The sequence below is a fragment of the Salvelinus sp. IW2-2015 genome, linkage group LG16, assembly GCF_002910315.2.
Source record: "Salvelinus sp. IW2-2015 linkage group LG16, ASM291031v2, whole genome shotgun sequence".
Lineage (NCBI taxonomy): Eukaryota > Metazoa > Chordata > Actinopteri > Salmoniformes > Salmonidae > Salvelinus > Salvelinus sp. IW2-2015.
In genome coordinates this window covers 24,585,130-24,604,801 of record NC_036856.1, presented here as the reverse complement: position 1 = coordinate 24,604,801, position 19,672 = coordinate 24,585,130, and the positions used below count along the sequence as shown (strand labels likewise).

General features: G+C 43.8%; 1 protein-coding gene across 1 annotated transcript in view; it reads left to right on the top strand.

Annotated features, from left to right (window-relative positions):
- Positions 1 to 16,971: 16,971 nt before the first annotated feature.
- LOC111975380 (cadherin-24-like) overlaps positions 16,972 to 19,672 on the top strand; it is a 14,424-nt gene continuing 11,723 nt past the window's right edge. Inside the window, exon 1 of the mRNA XM_024003637.3 lies at positions 16,972 to 19,672. This exon is cut by the window's right edge and continues 263 nt beyond it. Coding sequence (XP_023859405.1) covers positions 19,605 to 19,672 — 68 coding nt within the window. The 5' untranslated portion in view covers positions 16,972 to 19,604.

Sequence of the window (19,672 nt, the reverse complement as noted above, 5' to 3'; positions counted from 1 at the left end):
CTCCTGTACTCCCTGGTCACCCATGACTTGCGTGCCATGCACGCCTCCAACTCAATCATCAAGTTTGCAGATGACAACAGTAATAGGCTTGATTACCAACAACCGATGGAGACCAGCCTACAGGGAGGAGGTGAGGGCTCTCGGAGTGTGATGACAGGAAAACCTCTCACTCAACAAACAAACAAAGGAGAATGATCGTGGACTTCAGGAAACAGCAGAGGGAGCATCCCCTATCCACATCGACAGACAGCAGTGGAGAAGGTGAAAAGTTTTCAAGTTCCTCGCCATAGACATCATGTACAACCTGAAATAGTCCATCCACACAGAGGGTCTGATGAAAAAGGCGCAACAGCGCCTCTTCGACCTCAGGAGGGTGAAAGAAATTTGGCTTGTCAACCTAAAAACCTCACAAACTTTTACAGATGCACACTTGAGACTTAGACTATTGGGCTGTATCACCGCCTGGTAGGGGGAAACTGCACCGCCCACAACCGCAGGGCTCTCCAGAGGGTGGTGAGGTCTGCACAACGCATCACCGGGGGCAACTACCTGCCCTCCAGGACACCTACACCACCCGATATCACAGGAAAAAAAATATCAGCAAGGGCAACAACCACCCGAGCCACTGTCTGTTCACCCCGCTACCATCCAGAAGACGAGGTCAGTACAGGTGCATCAAAGCTGGGACGAGAGACTGAAAACAGCTTCTATCTCAAGCCATTAGACTGCTAACCAGCCATCACTAACACAGAGGCGCTGCTGCCTACATACAACATGAAATATTGGCCACTTTAATAAATGGATCACTAGTCACTTTAATAATGCACTTTAATCATGTTTACATATCTTGCATTACTCATCTCACATGTATATACAGTCGTGGCCAAAAAGTTTTGAGGAATGACACAAATATTAATTAATTTCCACAAAGTTTGCTGCTTCAGTGTCTTTAGATATTTTTGTCAGATGTTACTATGGAATACTGAAGTATAATTACAAGCATTTCATAAGTGTCAAAGGCTTTTATTGACAATTACATGAAGTTGATGCAAAGAGTCAATATTGCATGTTGACCCTTCTTTTTCAAGACCTCTGCCAATCTGCTCTGGCATGCTGTCAATTAACTTCTGGGCCACATCCTGACATGAGGCAGCCCATTCTTGCATAATCAATGCTTGGAGTTTGTCAGAATTTGTAAGTTTTGTTTGTCCACCGCCTCTGACGATTGACACAAATTCTCAATGGGATTAAGGTCTGGGGAGTTTCCTGAAGAAAAAAGAAACGCACACCTATTTAGGCGAGGTGCTGGCTAGCGGAGTAGAAAAACTTAAAAATAAAAGGAGAGCCCACCACTCTAGGAGCGAGATGCAAAAATATTTCATTTACCAACGTTTCGACAGGCAAAGCTGTCTTCATCAGGGACAATCACAGACACTGCGGGATGACTCGTTTATATATAGTGTCAAGACACACAGGTGTCTGTAACATGGCCAAGAGTGGCCTAATATCATTGGTTAATTTCTCAAATATTAAAATCATAGAAAGAGCAGCATACAATAAATACAAATGGAGATAGCATCGATCATAGACTCACTCATAAGACCACACCAAGCCTACAAACAACCACAATGGCAAAGTCACAACAATCACACAATCACAAGAATGGCTTCAGATCAAAGTCCACGTTGAGACCGAAGGGAGCAAGGGTCTTTAAGTTAAAGATCCAACCAGCCTCTCGTTTTTAACAATAAATTATCAGGTCACCCCCTCTCTGGGGAGTTTCCTGGCCATGGACCCAAAATATAGATGTTTCACGCGAGCCACCTAGTTATCACTTTTGCCTTATGGCAAGGTGCTCCATCATGCTGGAAAATGCGTTGTTTCTGGATGGGTTGGGAGAAGTTGCTCTCGGAGGATGTGTTGCTACCATTCTTTATTCGTGGCTGTGTTCTTAGGCAAAATTGTGAGTGAGCCCACTCCTTGGTTGAGAAGCAACCCCACACATGATTGGTCTCAGGATTTACTGTTGGCATGACACAGGACTGATGGAAGCGCTCACCTTGTCTTCCTCCGGACAAGTTTTTTTCCGGATGCGCCAAACAATCGGAAAGGGGATTCATCAGAGAAAAGGACTTTACCGCCAGTCCTCAGCAGTCCAACGCCTGTACCTGTTGCAGAATATCAGTCTGTCCCTGATGTTTTTCCCTGGAGAGAAGTGACTCTCTTTTCTGCCCTTCTTGACACCAGGCCATCCTCAAAAGTCTTCACCTCACTGTGGCGTGCAGATGCACTCACACTTGCCTGCTGCCATTCGCTGAGCAAGCTCTGTACTGGTGGTGCCCGATCCCGCAGCTGAATCGTATTTAGGAGACGGTCCTGGCGCTTCCTGGACTTTCTTGGGCGCCCTGAAGCCTTCTTCACAACAATTGAACCGCTCTCCTTGAAGTTCTTGATGATCCGGTAAATGGTTGATTTAGGTGCAATCTTACTGGCAGCAATATCCTTGCCTGTGAAGCCCTTTTTGTGCAAAGCAATGATGACGGCACGTGTTTCCTTGCAGGTAACAATAGCTGACAGAGGAAGAACAATGATTCCAAGCACCACCCTCCATTTGAAGCTTCCAGTCTGTTATTCGAACTCAGTCAGCATGACAGAGTGATCTCCAGCCTTGTCCTCGTCAACACTCAAACCTGTGTTAACGAGAGAATCAATGACATGATGTCAGCTGGTCCTTTTGTGGCAGGGCTGAAATGCAGTGGAAATGTTTTTGGGGGATTCAGTTCATTAGCAGGGACTTTGAAATTAATTGCAATTAATCTGATCACTCTTCATAACATTCTGGAGTATATGCAAATTGCCATCATACAAACTAAGGCAGCAGACTTTGTGAAAATTAATATTTGTGTCATTCTCAYAACTTTTGGCCACGACTGTACTGTATTTTATACCATCTATTGCATCTTGCCTATGCCGCTCTGTATTTGCTCATTCATATATTCCATTCCTTTACTTAGATTTGTGTGTATTAGGTAGTTGTTGTCAGGCTCCCATTGCCCCATCTATATATGTCTGTTCCTCCGTTGGTTCCCCGTGTCAGCATTATTGTCGTCATGATGTTTTGTTCCCCCCGTCCAGATGCTGTTCTTGTTTTGTTTCATGTCCATTTTCCATTAAATGTTCACTCCCTGTACTTGATTCTCGTCTCCAGCGTCGGGCTTTACAAACCATGTGTATGTGACCAATTGTGTACAGATTATGGCAACATGGGGCAGTGCATTGTCATGCTGAAACATGAGGGGATGGCGGTGGATAAATGGCACGACAATGGGCCTCAGGATCTCGTCACGGTATCTCTGTGCATTCAAATATCATCGATAAAATGCAATTGTGTTCGTTGTCCGTAGCTTATGCCTGCACATACCATAATCCCACTGCCATCATGGGGCACTCTGGTCACAACGTTGACATCAGCAAACTGCTCGCCCACACGATGCCACACAACGTCTGCCATCTGCCCGGTACACTTGAAACCGGGATTAATCCGTTGAAGGGCACACTTTTCCTCCAGTGTGCCAGTGGCCATCAAAGGTGAACATTTTCCCACTGAAGTTGGTTACGACGCTGAACTGCAGTCAAGTCAAGACCCTGGTGAGGACGACAATCACGCAGATGAGCTTCTCTGAGACGGTTTCTGACAGAAATTCTCCGGTTGTGCAAACCCACAGTTTCATCAGCTTTCTGAGTGGCTGGTCTCAGACGATCCCTCAAGTGAAGAAGCCAGATGTGAAGGTCCTGGGCTGGCGTGGTTACACGTGGTCTGTGGTTGTGAGGTCAGTTGGACTTGCTGCCAATTTCTCTAAAACGACGGCTTAATTAGCATTAAATTCTCCAGCAACAGCTCTGGTGGACATTCCTGCAGTCAGCATGCCAATTGCACYCTCCCTTAAAACTTGATACATCTGTGGCATTGTGTTGTGTGACAAAGCTGCACAGCAGAGATGAAGTGTACACTGTCATCCAGGCCCCCGGACTTTGAGAAACTCCGACTTGACATGCATCAAGCACCACCATCTTATTAGTGGTGGTGAGATAATGTACATTTTGTCAGACTCATTTGTAATTGACTGTCATAGCCAAACATTAAAAGTATGTGATTGTGAGTTGAGAAGACAGTCAGAAATACTGTTAAAATGTTTTTCAATTGATTGCCATAGCCCCAAATAAAAAAGTATACATAATTTGTTTCACATGGTTGGGGTCCCAAACATTTTCAGATATCAAAATGGGGTTGTGGGGGAAAAAGTTTGGGAACCCCTAGGCTAAATGCATTCACAGGATGCAAAGCAAACATGCCCACAATTACATTATGGCATGAAGGCTGGCAAAATAGTAGCCTAGTCTACAATATCCCAAAAATATGACAATCAAACTGTCAGCCCCGCAAGGAGGAGGAAGGGGTCTGTGAGGACAGAGGGGGAGTGATATGTAATTTTCAGGGACAGTCTCACGAGCACCAGAGAGAGTGAGAGTAGAGAGAGTGAGAGCGGGCGCATAGAGGCACACAGGGAACACAGACTTCTCTCCAACGTTGGATTCTAGTTGTATTTCATTCAGCGCGTTCACTTAAATCACAGGCAGTCGAAGGAGCTATGAGATGATATCTTTATTGAAAGGTAAGATTGAAATTCGTGTGAGAAAAATGCATCAGGACAAAATGTTTTGTTCTTCTTAATATGGTTCAGTTTATTTGTAGCCTACTTCCACTTTAGCCAATTTATCTTGCAGAATGAGTGGGGTATCGATGGTTAGTTCACAATTTATCATGGCTGTTGACTGTTGACAGTGTTATGCATGCCCAAATGTTTTTATTTTAATGTCAATACAAAAAGCCTATCTATTTGAATAATATATATCATCTGAAATACAGCCTAAATTTTGTGGTGCACGTGCTTATACCAAAATAAAATGTGCAAAATAAAGATGTTCGCCTTCAAATGTCAGCTGTTTTAGCGGCAGGCTAAATGCAGACATAATACAGAGTTATCCAAGAGATCTGTTGGAATTATGGGACCAAACTGTGGCTATTCTGGTTGACTGAACTAAACGCAGAGATTTGACAGATGGTACCAATGTGATTGTCATCTTCCCTTCCTTCCTGGACTAGGCTTGTGTGTGTGTGTGTGTGTGTGTGTGTGCGTGCGTGCGTGCGTGCGTGCGTGCGTGCGTGCGTGCGTGTGCGCGCCTCTCAGAAACGCTCACCTGCAGCCTGCACTGGTTCCACAGTCCACACGGATTTACTCATGCTTAAAGGGTTAGTTCATCAAATAACACATTGGTTACCTTACCCTGTAAGCAGTCTATGGACAAGCTATGACAGCAATCCATCCCTTGGATAAGTTTCCCTGGCACTGTTCCCACAGTGTTAACATTTTAGCGTTTGTGTGCAAATCACAATAACATGCGTCAGAGGGGTCACAGCTCCAACGTTCTCTAACAAGACAAGGTCATGCTCCAGGCTGTTCAGTTTACCTAAAGTATGCTAATGCCCACCTTTGAAGTGTGTGTGTGTTTGTATGTGTGTGACACAAGAGGAAAGAAAGTAGGGAGATAAATAACAAACTTTTGGAATGAGAACGAGAGAGACCATGTACCACATTCGCACATCAACAACACTTTGACTTTAGACATCAAAGAGAAGATCATTATCAGCCAATTTCATTCAGCATATAGGCTAGGCTTTACACACGCACGCACGCACACACACACACACACACACCAGCCAGCCAGTATAGATATTCCCTAGTCCCCGCTCACCGAAGTCTTTGTTGAACACATTTATTTGTCAAGTGAATGTACGGCTGAGTCGTAAGCAGTAGCACATTGTTAGAGCATACGTCTGCCACAGCACAGAGCTTTGATTGGGTGTTGAATTACTACTTACTGAATGTAAGATGGTGACAATAGCAAGATGGGTGATGTGCCGAGTACAGTCACAATGAGGCCTCTCCTCATCAGTTTGATTTGGACAGGCTGTGAAGACTGAGAGAGAGGGAAAGAGAGGAGGCAGAGAGAGGATGAGCAGTCTTAAAATGTTCAATTGAATGGAAGGAAGAAGAGAATGCCAGGGAGATGCAGGGGGTGGAGTAAAATCTCTTTGCCTGTCTTTGTTACTTAAAGGGGCAATGAACAGTTGCTACATCCATTTTGGACTTGTAAATTAATTATATGTACCCATTGATTCTCAACTTATAAATACCTCATTAGCTTACTTTGAATAGAGCCCATAAGCTTGTTTAACTCCAATGTTTGCAAACAAAGTAAATGTAAACAAACACTGTATAGGCTCAAAACATGGTTAAAACTGTATTTTTACATTTTAGTAATTTAGCAGACACTCTTATCCAGAGTGACTTACAGTTAGTGCATTCATCTTAAAGACGGCTAGGTGGGACAACCACATATCACAGGCATAGAAAGTCAATTTTTCCTAAATAATGTGGCTGTCAGTAGAGTCAGAGCTAGAAGGGAGGGGGTGGGAGGGGTGGCGTGTCAAGTTCAAGTGCTGGTTAAGTGTTTTAAAAAAACATTTTTTGGGGGGGGTTGAGGTGAGGAGGAGGGTTAATTAAGAAAATGTTTGAAGAGGTAGGGTTTCAAATGTTTTTGGAACATGGGCAGGGACTCCGCTGTCCTAGCTTCAGGGGGAAGCTGGTTCCACCATTGGGGTGCCAGGACAGAGAAGAGCTTGGACTGGGCTGAGCGGGAGCTGCCCTCCCGTAGGGATGGGAGGCCCAAGAGACCAGAGGTGGCAGAACGGAGTGTTCGGTTGGGGTGTAGGGTTAGAGCATAGCCTGAAGGTAGGGAGGGGCAGTTCCTCTTGCTGTTCTGTAGATAAGCACCATGGTCTTGTAGTGGAGGTGAGCTTCAACTGGAAGCCAGTGGAGTGTGCGGATTTGAGAGAACTTGGGAAGGTTGAAAACCAGACGGGCTGCTGTGTTCTGAATAAGTTGATGGCACAAGCAGGGAGCCCAGCCAACAGCGAGTTGCAGTAATCCAGACGGGAGATGACAAGTGCCTGGATTAGGACCTGTGCCGCTTCCTGTGTGAGGAAAGGTTGTACTCTACGGATATTGTAGAGCATGAACCTGCAGGAGCGGTTCACTGCTTTGATGTTTGCTGAGAACGACAGGGTGTTGTCCAGGGTCACGCCAAGGTTATTTGCACTCTGGGAGGGCGACACTTCGGAATTGTCAACTGTGATGGTGAGGTCTTTGAGCAGGCAGGCCTTCCCCGGGAGGAAGAGCAGTTACACCTTGTTGAGGTTGAGCTTGAGGTGGTGGGCCGACATCCAAGCTGCCAGGTCCAAGCTGCCAGATATCTGCCAGGTACGCAGAGATGCATGTCGCCACCTGGGTGTCAGAAGGGGGAAGGAGAAAAGTAGTTGAGTGCCATTTGCATAGCAATGATAGGAGAGACCATGTGAAGATATGACGGAGCCTAGGGACTTGGTGTACAGAGAGAAGAGGAGAGGGCCTGGGGGACACCGGTAGTGAAAGTATGTGGTGCAGACACAGATCCTCTCCACGTCACCTGGTAGGAGCGGTTCTGCCAGGTAGGATGCAATCCAATAGTGTGCACAGCCTGAGACACCCAGCCCTGAGAGGGTAGAGAGGAGGATCTGATGGTTCACGGTGTCAAAGGCAGCAGATAGATCTAGGAGGATGAGAACAGAGGAGAGAGTCAGCTTTGGCAGTGTGGAGAGCCTCCGTGCCACAGAGAAGAGCAGTCTAGGTTGAGGGACCCATCTTGAAGCCTGACTGGTTAGGGTCAAGAAGATAGTTCTGAGAGAGATAACGAGAAAGTTGATCAAAGACAACGCTGAAGTGTTTTGGAAAGAAAAGAAAGAAGGGATACAGGGCCCAGATTCACAAAACACTTCTTACGCAAAAACTTAAGAAGCTTCTTAAGAAAAAATATACATAGTTCGGAAGTGTAATTCCTCAACAACATCTTAAGATTTAATGATTTTCTTACAAACTTTTCAAATATGTTCTTACAAATCTTCTTAAGATGTTTGTTGCTAGGCAAATGTTTTAGGTAGCTATCTAGCTCGCAATGGCAATCATTTTAGCATGGAGGAGGGAGTGAATGAATAATAGGTCCTTTGGAAGTTTAGTTTTCCTCCATTTTCGCTCAGCTGCCCACGTTGGAGGAAAGGGAGACAGACAAGGAAACAAAGTAGAGACCTGGAGGGGGTTGCAGTGAGATTAGTAGGCAAACGGCCTCTAGTGAGGTAAAACGTATTGCTTTGCTTGTGAGTTGGAGGGGATTGGGAAAGGGTGCAATCACAGGGCAAGGAGGGGAAAGAGAGAAACGAATCGAAGGCAGAAGTCAGGGGATTGAAGTCGCCAAGTACGAAGAGTGGTGAGCCATCGTCAGGAAATGAGCTTATCAAGGTGTCAAGCTCATTGAGGAACTCTCCAAGGGCACCTGGTGGGCGATAGATGACAACAATGTTAAGGTTGAGTGAACAAGTGACAGTGACAGCATGGAATTCAAATGAGGAGATGGCCAGTTAAGAGAGGGAGAAAAGATAAAATCTCCATTTGGTAGAAATGAGTAGGCCTGTGCCACCACCGCAATGACCAGATGCTCTCGGACTATGAGAAAAAACATAGTCAGATGAAGAAAGAGCAGCTGGAGTGGCAGTGATTTATCCAATTTTGATAACATGGATGGTCAGTCCATGCATCCACAGCTCTGTCTATGAATTTGAGAGTGATGACATTCTCCAGCCGCATCCCTCAGCTGTTTACCGAAAAAGTGGTGGAGAGCCTGCTTTGTTGTTGTTTCAACTGCTGATTGACCCTTTAAAGAGATTCTTTAGTAATTTTGTATACTTTTTAGCCAGTAGTTCTGAAAGTAGTGCTCACGAGCCAAAAGTGTTCCCTGAAAATTGAGTACTACGTCACATATGTGCAGATATGTGCACTACGTCATTGCTCTCTCGCTCTGCTGTGTGTGCATCTTGCTAGCTGTCACTCAAATGTCGAGGGGCTGAAGCTCATTGGTTATAACTCGAATTGCTAGGGGGGTGGCCATGTGGGGGACAATAATGAGAAACTGGTGCAGCATAGCTTCCAGAAAAACAGTCGCTTTCAAACTAGGGATTTTGTGGCTAATTGAGGTAAAACAGTAATTCTGCTCATAGATTATGCATGTATGAACTATACATCCAGCCCAAAGCGGGAGGTTTAAAAAAGACTTAGTAGTCGCCAAAGTTCCGGAGCATGTCTTTAAGCCAGCTAAGCTTTCCCTTCATCACATATTCCCCTCTCTTTTTCCCTCTTCCTCTATCTCTCCCCCCCCACCTCCCTCTCTCTTTCTCTCTTTCTCTCTCTCTCTCTCTCTCTCTCCTCCCTCTCTGTCTCTCCCTTTCTACCCCCTCTACCTCTCTTCTCTCTATATATCTATGTAAAAGCCTGACATGCACAGGCTATTTTTAATAAAAATGAAACAGCTTTCTTGCAGTGAAGCGAGACACAGAGTGAAGTGAGACTGAAACAGCGATTTGCAATTTAGACCTGTGTCACCACTCATCAGCCAGCAACAGTAAATCACCCTGACTCTTTCATTCCCTATCTTTATCGTTCTATCTCTTTCTAGCCATGATCCATCCCCTCACGAACACTTACATCTCACATACTGAAAAACAATATTAAATGGCATGTTTTTTCTTTAATTGTGGAGCGGTAGACATGAAAAACAATATGAAAAACACTCAAACTAACTGTTTTAAAATGGGCCAAGAAGTGGATTTAAAGATGCAACATTATACAGAAGAAAGAGAATAGCTCTAAAAGCGCCAGAGTGGAGATATAGGGGATGATTTAAAGATGAGGGAACAGACACATCGGCTCAGAGAGACTGAGTGCACATCTGGCATTCATATTGATGAGGTGGCATTAATATGTGCAAAAAAAATAGCCTTATTCCATTTCAACAGTCATTTTTTTCTTCTGCGAAAGAATTGATGTGAAGAGGGGAGAAGGGTAGAACAAAGCGACAATATTTCTTATGATCAAAAGCTCAAATTAGTACTTTGTTCTCAAGTATTAAAACTTCTCTTGGGTAGGGGGCAGCATTCGGGAATTTTGGATGAAAAGCATGCCCAAATTAAACTGCCAGCTACTCATCCCCAGAAGATAAGATATGCATATTATTAGTAGATTTGGATAGAAAACCCTCTGAAGTTTCTAAAACTGTTTGAATCATGTCTGTGAGTATAACAGAACTTATTTAGCAGGCGAAACCCCGAGGACAAACCATTCAGATTTTCTTTTTTTGAGGTCACTCTCTTTTCAATGAGATTTCATTAGGAAACCAGATTTCTAAGGGACCTTCTTGCAGTTCCTACTGCTTCCACTGGATGTCAACAGTCTTTAGAAACTGGTTGAGGTTATTCCTTTGTGTAATGAAGAAGTACGGCCATCTTGAAGAGGGTCACTCGAAGTGTCCTGTCTGTTAGAAGCGCATGACCAGAAAGCTAGCTACAGTTGGTTTTAATCCTGTATCATCCCGTCTTCAATTTGATTGATTATTTACGTAAAAAAATACCTAAAGTTGTATTACAAAAGTAGTTTGACATTTTTTGGCAAAGTTTACAGGTAACCTTTGAGATATTTTGTAGTCACATTTCACAATTTGGAACCGGTGTTTTTCTGGATCAAACGCGCCAAATAAATGGACATTTTGGATATATATCGACGGAATTAATCGAACAAAAGGACCATTTGTGATGTTTATGGGACATATTCGAGTGCCAACAACAGAAGCTCGTCAAAGGTAAGGCATGAATTATATTTTTATTTCTGCGTTTTGTGTCGCGCCTGCAGGGTTGAAAAATGCTTCTCTCTCTTTGTTTACAATGGTGCTATCCTCAGATAATACCATCGTTTGCATTCGCCGAAAAGCCTATTTGAATTCTGACATGTTGGCTGGATTCACAACCAGTGTAGCTTTAATTTGGTATCTTTCATGTGTGATTTAATGAAAGTTAGATTTTTATAGTAATTTTTATAGTAATTAATTTTAATTTGGCGCTCTGCATTTTCTCTGTCTTTTTGCCAAGTGAGACAGTAGCGTCCCGCCTAAACTCAGATTTTTGGATATAAATATGAACTTTACCGAACAAAACATACATGTATTGTGTAACATGAAGTCCTATGAGTGTCATCTGATGAAGATCATCAAAGGTTGGTGATTCATTTCATCTCTATTTCTGCTTTTTGTTACTCCTCTCTTTGGCTGGAAAAATGGCTGTCTTTTTCTGTGACTTGGCTCTAACGTAACATAATCGTTTGGTGTGCTTTCGTCATAAAACCTTTTTGAAATCGGACACTTTGGCTGGATGTATCTTTAAAATGGTGTAAAAGTGTATCTTCAAAATGGTGTAAAATACTTGTATGTTTGAGGAATTTAAATGATGGGATTTCTGTTGTTTTGAATTTGGCGCCCTGCAGTTTCACTGGCTGTTGACGAGGTGGGACGCTACCGTCCCACATACCCTAGTGAGGTATTAAGAAACTAGGGCAATTGCTGAATTGGAATGAATGAGTATTGTGTTCCTGTTGTAAACAATCTAAAATTGGATAAATTAATATTAATATATAATATTAATTAATATTACAGTCATTTTGGGTTAATTATATTTTAACTTAGGCACTCATTTGCATCTAAATGAATGGGTTTTGTAATACAATTGCTGTCATGCCCTGACCTTAGTTCCTTTTTTATGTCTCTATTTTGGTTTGGTCAGGGCGTGAGTTGGGGTGGGCATTCTATGTTTTGTTCTATGTTTTGTATTTCTAGGTGTTTGGCCTGGTGTGGTTCTCAATCAGAGGCAGCTGTCTATCGTTGTCTCTGATTGAGAACCATACTTAGGTAGCCTCATTCCCACCTGTGCTTGGTGGGTAGTTGTTTTCTGTTTTGTGTATTGCACCTTGCAGTACTGTTCGTTTGTCGCTTTGTTGTTTTTGTTCAAGTGTTCGTATTTATTAAAAGTATTATGAATACTTACCACGCTGCACCTTGGTCCTCTTCTCCTTCTCCCGACGACATTCGTTTCAATTGCAGACATTTTAATTGCACTGTATAGTACAGATAAGGCTATTCAATATAAAAAGAGGATTACTAAATCAGGGATTGTAGGGATGCAGCCATTATATCATTTCTTATCGAGAGAAATAAATGTACCTTTGAATATGAGTGTGTGTTTGTGATTGTGTGTTAAATGTGAGAGAGGAAAAAGGTCAAGAGTGACATTGACAAATTCACAGGTAGAGAAGAAAGAGCGGCGATTGCAGAAAATAGAGGGAGATAGATAGAGAAATTGGGATTACACATTTTCAGTCTTGTTAAATTGGTGACATCCTTCATTGTACAAAGCCTGGAAGATCGATGGCCGGGGTCTGACTCTAATACTAACGAAACTCGGATCGTTAAACTTTTGGGAAATGAGGACAGAAATGTATTAAAATATTTATGAGTCCAATTAATCTCTTAAGGGTAACTTCTTCTACTAATGGGCATTGAGGTATGAGGAGGCCATCTTTAGGATGAAATCAATCATCGGATGGACTGACAATTGTGTCTGACACAGTAAAGTAGTGGGCTGTGCCACACCCTCTGCCCTTCAGGTCCAAACTCAGCCTCCAGAGACAAAGCTCCCTACATTGAGCTCATAACTTAACACAATAGTCTCATTATACTATGCCCCATTCTGTCAATAAGTATTAAGTGACATTCTTTAACTAACCAGTGTTATGCTTTATCATTGGTTATGAGCATGTCTGAGCCCTTGTAATGTTTTATTATGTTATAAATAGACAATAGATATTTATATGCTGCAATTTTACAACAGACTGACAATAGCCTCTGGTTTTCTATTAGCTATGACTATGGTGTCTAATCCTTCAATTCACCAAACACTAAACAATGGACAAATCTGAACATAGACAGTAGGCAAAAAAACTGCAGACAGAACAGTGCTATTACAATATATTCCCCACAATGTGGAGTTGTAAAATGGCAGCCAGCTTTCCTAAGGTCTTGAGGAGTTAATGAGAATACTGTCAACAGCTCTGCATGTCTTCATGCCTCCTGCACCTCGGAGCTGTTTGCTCTCCTTTTAATTAAAACAGCTGAGATTACTCTAATTATCTCTCCTCTCAGGTAATCCAGCTCTGAATGAAAACCAAACAGAATGAAGACTGACCCTGGACATAGCAAAGGAAAGCACAATGTGYCAAGAAGACATAGCAGAATCCAAGGAGAGGAACAAAAATCTCCGGAGAATTCTTTGTTGAAATGAGTTGACTAACATACCAACATACCAACATACCAACTCCGCTATGACCACCCCAACGGTGCTTCTTCTAGTTTTGGTTTGTATGTGGGAGGAGCACAGAGGTGAGAGCTCACTAATTGTTKATTTACCAATTCCAGTTCAGAACAGTGAGGAAGCCCTAACAGATGTCAGGGCTGGAGAAAACACTGTTTCTCTGGTGAATCATGGTGAGAATGCTGAGGTTCTTATGACTACCCACATCCCACTGGCTCCTGGATTAACAGAAAAAGGAAAGAATGGCCTGGATGAACTGGTACAGATATCAAGCCAAACTGCCTTTACCCTTCACACCACTTGGAATGTAATTATATCCAAGAGTGAAGCTGTGGATAATGTTCACACTCAGTCACTGGAGGCACAAGAGTCCATGGAGGCAGATCCCAATGGAGACCCCAGCCATCATTTGAAACTCCAGACTGACTTCCATCCAGAGTCCAGAGTTCTTCCAAAGAGCATCTCTAGCCGGGGCTTGGTGTCTCTGGCGGGGGAGGTGGGGCTAACTCTAACTTGGGAGCGGCCTCGCTCTCGTCATAGGCGGAGTTGGCAGTGGAACCAGTTCTTTGTGATTGAGGAGTACAGAGGACCAGAACCAGTGCTCATCGGACGGGTAAGGCCTCATCAAAACAAATGCTCATACAATGTATGTCATTAAAAGTACAGTATGAATTAAAGTGTTATAAAAGTGTTCATACTTGTAGCTTTGGTTCATAAAAATGTCATACTTGTAGCTTTGGTTCAGTTATTCCTAGAACAATAGCCTGATGATACAATACTCTACTAGTCAGACATACTGTAGTTCACTAAGGTTAGTCAATAAATATGGTAGGTCGCCCCACACCAACAACACCATAGAGCTGACAGGAAGTCAGTGTTCAACCAGTCTGATGATGAGATGATTGAATATGTTTTAAGCCAGTTCGCACCTGACCCATCTAGATCCCTGGAGGTTACTTGTAGTACATCACAGGCAAAGCGCTGGACTGTTAATGCAGCTGCTGGCAGCTTTAGTGTGTATGTGAATTCTATTAGCTGTAACGCTAACACGGAACTGTGCCAGCCACAGTAGAAGAAGCCATGTAAATGTTTCATCTTCCTCTCTGCCTTTTATTGATACAGTCAGGAAGGGATGGTAGTCCAGCGGTGCAGACATGACTGTTTCCAATGTCGCAGTACATGTCCTGGTAATCTGTCTGACCCTGCGGCCTTGTGAATGTTGATCTGTTTAAAGCTCTCTGCTGCGGAGAGCGTGATCACACAGTCTTTCGGGAACAGCTGGTGCTCTCATGCATGTGTCAGTGTTATTTGCGAGCATAGAAGTAGTTCAGCTCGTCTGGTAGGCTCGTGTCACTGGGCAGCTCTCGGCTGTGCTTCCCTTTGTAGTCTGTAATGGTTTGCAAGCCCTGCCACATCTGACGAGCGTCAGAGCCGGTGTAGTAGGATTCGATCTTAGTCCTGTATTGATGCTTTGCCTGTTTGATGGTTTGTCGGAGGGCATAGTGGGATTTCTTATAAGCTTCCGGGTTATAGTCCCGCTCCTTGAAAGTGGCAGCTCTAGCCTTTAGCTCAGTGCGGATGTTGCCTGTAATCCATGGCTTCTGGTTGGGGTATGTATGTACGGTCACTGTGGGGACGACATCATCAATGCACTTGTTGATGAAGCCAATGACTGATGTGGGGTACTCCTCAATGCCATCGGAGGAATCACAGAACATATTCCAGCCTGCGCTAGCAAAACAGTCCTGTAGCTTAGCATCTGCTTCATCTGACCACTTTTTTATTGATCGAGTCACTGGTGCTTCCTGCTTTAATTTTTGCCTGTAAGCAGGAATCAGAAGGATAGAATTATGGTCAGATTTGCCAAATGGAGGGCGAGGGAGAGCATTGTATGCGTCTCTGTGTGTGGAGTAAATGTGGTCCGGAGTTGTTTTTCCCTCTGGTTGCACATGCTAATAGAAATCTGGTAAGACGGATTTAAGTTTCCCTGCATTAAAGTCTCCAGCTACTYTGAGAGCCGCATCTGGGTGAGCGTTTTCCTGTTTGCTTTTGGTGGAATACAGCTCGTTCATTGCGGTMTTAGTGCCAGCATCAGTCTGTGATGGTATGTAGACAGCTACGAAAAATACAGATGGAAACTCTCTAGGTAGATAGTGTAGTCTACAGCTTATCATGAGATACTCTACCTCAGGCGAGCATAACCTCGAGACTTCCTTAGATATCGTGCACCAGATGTTATTTACAAAAATTCATAGTCTGCCTGTCATACCAGATGCCGCTGTTCTACCCTGCCAATACAGCAAATAACCAGCCAGCTGTATGTTGATAATGTCYTCGTTCAGCCACGACTCCGTGGATATTACAGTTTTGAATGTCCCGTTGGTAGTTTAATCTTCATCGTAGGTCATCGGTTTTATTTTCTAAAGATTGCACGTTTGCTAGCAGAATGGAAGGAAGTGGAGGTTTATTCGATCACCTACGAATTCTCAGAAGGCAGCCTGCCCTCTGGCCACTTTTTCTCCAACTTCTCTTCACACAAATGACGGGGATCTAGGCCTGTCCCCGGGAAAGCAGTATATCATTCACGTCGGGCTCATCAGACTCGTTAAAGGAAAAAAGGATTCTGCCAGTCCGTGGTGAGTAATCGCAGTTCTGATGCCCTGAAGTTATTTTCGGTCATAAGAGACGGTAACAGCAACATTATGTACAAAATAAGTAAAAAATAAGTTACAGACAATGCAAAGAAACAAAAATACATCAACGCCCAGACTCACATACATGARTAGAGTGTATGTTCTACGCTGTTTGAAAGACATTGATAGTAAGCATTGAGTGGGGTAAGATAAAGTACATCATGGCAATGAATGAGACATTTTCAGGAAGAGAAAATCAACAAGCAGAATACAGAAAATTAAAGTGAGTGGGGAGAGTGACAACAGGATAGGGAAAGACAGTAGCCCTCTGGGAATTCCCTCAGAGATCATTAAAAAAAATAATTCCCCTCCACTCTTTTGTTTTTATGGATTGGATAAGTTTCAACCCCACAGAGAAATATTTTGCCATGGCGACTGATGCACAGCAGGACTGAGCTAGCAATTGGATTGAGAGTAGGGGGGTATGGGTTAGTGAGAAAGAGATGTGAGATGGAAGAATGACAAAGATGTCTCTCGTGGTGATGCGTGGGATCCAAATAAAAGCAGATTTAAGGAGGAAGAAGAGAAGGAGGGTGTTGGAGAGAATAAACCCCCATATCCCTCATCTAGCATTTCTTTCTGTGTGTTATCATGTGTTTCTTTAATCCCTAACTGCACGCTCAACTACACACACTGTTTCTCTCTCTTTCTTGCTCTCTCTCTCTCACACATATCACACACACACACACTCACACCCAGAGACACTTGTGTACTACGCCTGTATACACCTGTGGTTTAAGAATTACAGTTGACATGTTTACCAATGTGTTTATGCATCCCTTTGGTGTTTTTGCATAGAAGAAATGCACATCTATGTGATTTAAGTCCTAAGGGGCCATAATACTCTTTTGCTCTTGCTCTCTCCAGGCTTATGTGACATAATAATATGAACAATGTTCCTTGCCTATGGCTTGTCTTGAACTTAATTCTCATGTGATAAATATAACAACCACAGTTTGACCACAAAGCTGTGTCCATATTAATGTAAAAACCTGTAGTATACTGCTCAGTAAATATCAAACAACCCATTCTGTTTATTATAAACTCAGCAAAAAAGAAACGTCCCTTTTCAGGACCCTGTCTTTCAAAGATAATTCGTAAAAATCCAAATAACTTCACAGATCTTCATTGTAAAGGGTTTAAACACTGTTTCCCATGCTTGTTCAATAAACCATAAACAATTAATAAACATGCACCTGTGGAACGGTTGTTAAGACACTAACAGCTTACAGACGGTAGGCAATTAAGGTCACAGTTATGAAAACTTAGGACACTAAAGAGGCCTTTCTACTGACTCTGAAAAACACCAAAAGAAAGATGCCCAGGGTCCCTGCTCATCTGCGTGAACGTGCCTTAGGCATGTTGCAAGGAGGCATGAGGACTGCAGATGTGGCCATGGCAATAAATTGCAATGTCCGTACGGCGAGACGCCTAAGACAGCGCTACAGGGAGACAGGACGGACAGCTGATCYTTCTCGCAGTAGCAGACCACGTGTAACAACAACTGCACAGGATCAGTACATCCGAACAGCACACCTGCGGGACAGGTACAGGATGGCAACAATAACTGTCTGAGTTACACCAGGAAAGCACAATCCCTCCATCAGTGCTCAGACTGTCCACAATAGGCTGAGACAGGCTGAGGGCTTGTAGGCCTGTTGTAAGGCAAGTCCTCACCAGACATCACCGGCAACAACATCGCCTATGGGCACAAACCCACCGTCGCTGGACCAGACAGGACTAGCAAAAAGTGCTCTTCACTGACGAGTCGTGGTTTTGTCTCACCTTGGGTGATGGTCGGATTCGCATTTATTGTCAAAGGAATGAGCGTTACACCGAGGCCTGTACTCTGGAGTGGGATCGATTTGGAGGTGGAGGGTCCGTCATGGTCTGGGGCGGTGTGTCACAGCATCATTGGACTGAGCTTGTTGTCATTGCAGGCAATCTCAATGCTGTGCATTACAGGGAAGACATCCTCCTCCCTCATGTGGTACCCTTCCTGCAGTCTCATCCTGACATGACCCTCCTACATGACAATGCCACCAGCCATACTGCTCGTTCTGTGTGTGATTTCCTGCAAGACAGGAATGTCAGTGTTCTGCCATGGCCAGCGATGAGCCCGGATCTCAATCCCATTGAGCACGTCTGGGACCTGTTGGATCGGAGGGTGAGGCTAGGGCCATTCCCCCCAGAAATGTCCGTGAACTTGCAGGTGCCTTGGTGGAAGAGTGGGGTAACATCTCACAGCAAGAACTGGCAAATCTGGTGCAGTCCATGAGCGGGAGATGCACTGCAGTACTTAATGCAGCTGGTGGCCACACCAGATACTGACTGTTACTTTTGATTTTGACCCGGCTTTGTTCAGGGACACATTATTCCATTTCTGTTAGTCACATGTCTGTGGAACTTGTTCAGTTTATGTCTCAGTTGTTGAATCTTGTTATGTTCATACAAATATTTACACATGTTAAGTTTGCTGAAAATAAACACAGTTGACAGTGAGAGGACGTTTCTTTTTTTTGCTGAGTTTAGTTAAAATAAAGGGTTGTGGTTTTAGATAGAGGTTGTGTTGGTCTTTTACAGAGGGTCCGCAGCAGAGCGGAGGAAATGATGCGATATGAATAAACCTTGTGGATTATGAACATGTGCAGATGTGCCTTAAGGGGAGTGAGATGTTGAGGTTCCTGGTCAGTAAGCCTTCCCTGTGTGATGAAGGCTGAGTAATTCTTGTAGCTTTTATTTCTGTGTGTCTGGCCTTTTACCCAACCAGCTCCCTATAATGTCCCCCTACTGCCATTAAATACTGAACAAGCAAGCACTGTTTACCACAAAGTAACATGGGCAGACACACAGAGACAGATAGAGATACAGATGAAGAAAGAGAGAGAGAGAAAGAAACAGATGGGCAGATGGACTGTCAGAGAGACTGGCACGTTCCCAGAGAGAGAGAGAGGGTGACAGAAAAACAAAGTTAAGGGGAGATACAGAGACAAGCAAACAGAAGGATTCAGAGAGGGAAAGGAAACAGACAGATGGACAGAACATAACAGAACAGAAGACAGAAAGAGTGACACATGCAGATGGACACATTGGGCCGTCAGTGTTCTGCATGTGTGAGCAGGACATTTGAGGCCACTGTCCACAGTCATGTGCTTTCACCCCCTAACAATCCCACAGTGGCCTGCTTGGTCCAATGAGTTAATTAGCGGTACGCATCAGTACTCATTCAGCTCCCTTCTGTCCCTTTCACACCTGGTGCCATTCAATTCACACTCACTGAATACCACKTCTTGAGCTTGATTCAATCGCTCATTTCACAATCACATGTTTTTGTTTAGGTTGATGATAAATGGCGCTGATGAGGGATGCATTGTCTGTGTCAGTGGTGGCTCGGACACAATATGTCAAAAGCATCAGTTAAACTATAAACCCTGGCGTTTTAGAGAACAGAGCAGAGAGAACAAAAGTCGCTCATTAAGCAAGGCTCAAAGCAGAATGCATAGATTACTGTTATGACTTTATTTTCTGTCCATACCCATCTCCTCCAGCTGCACACAGACATGGACAGGGGCGATGGGCG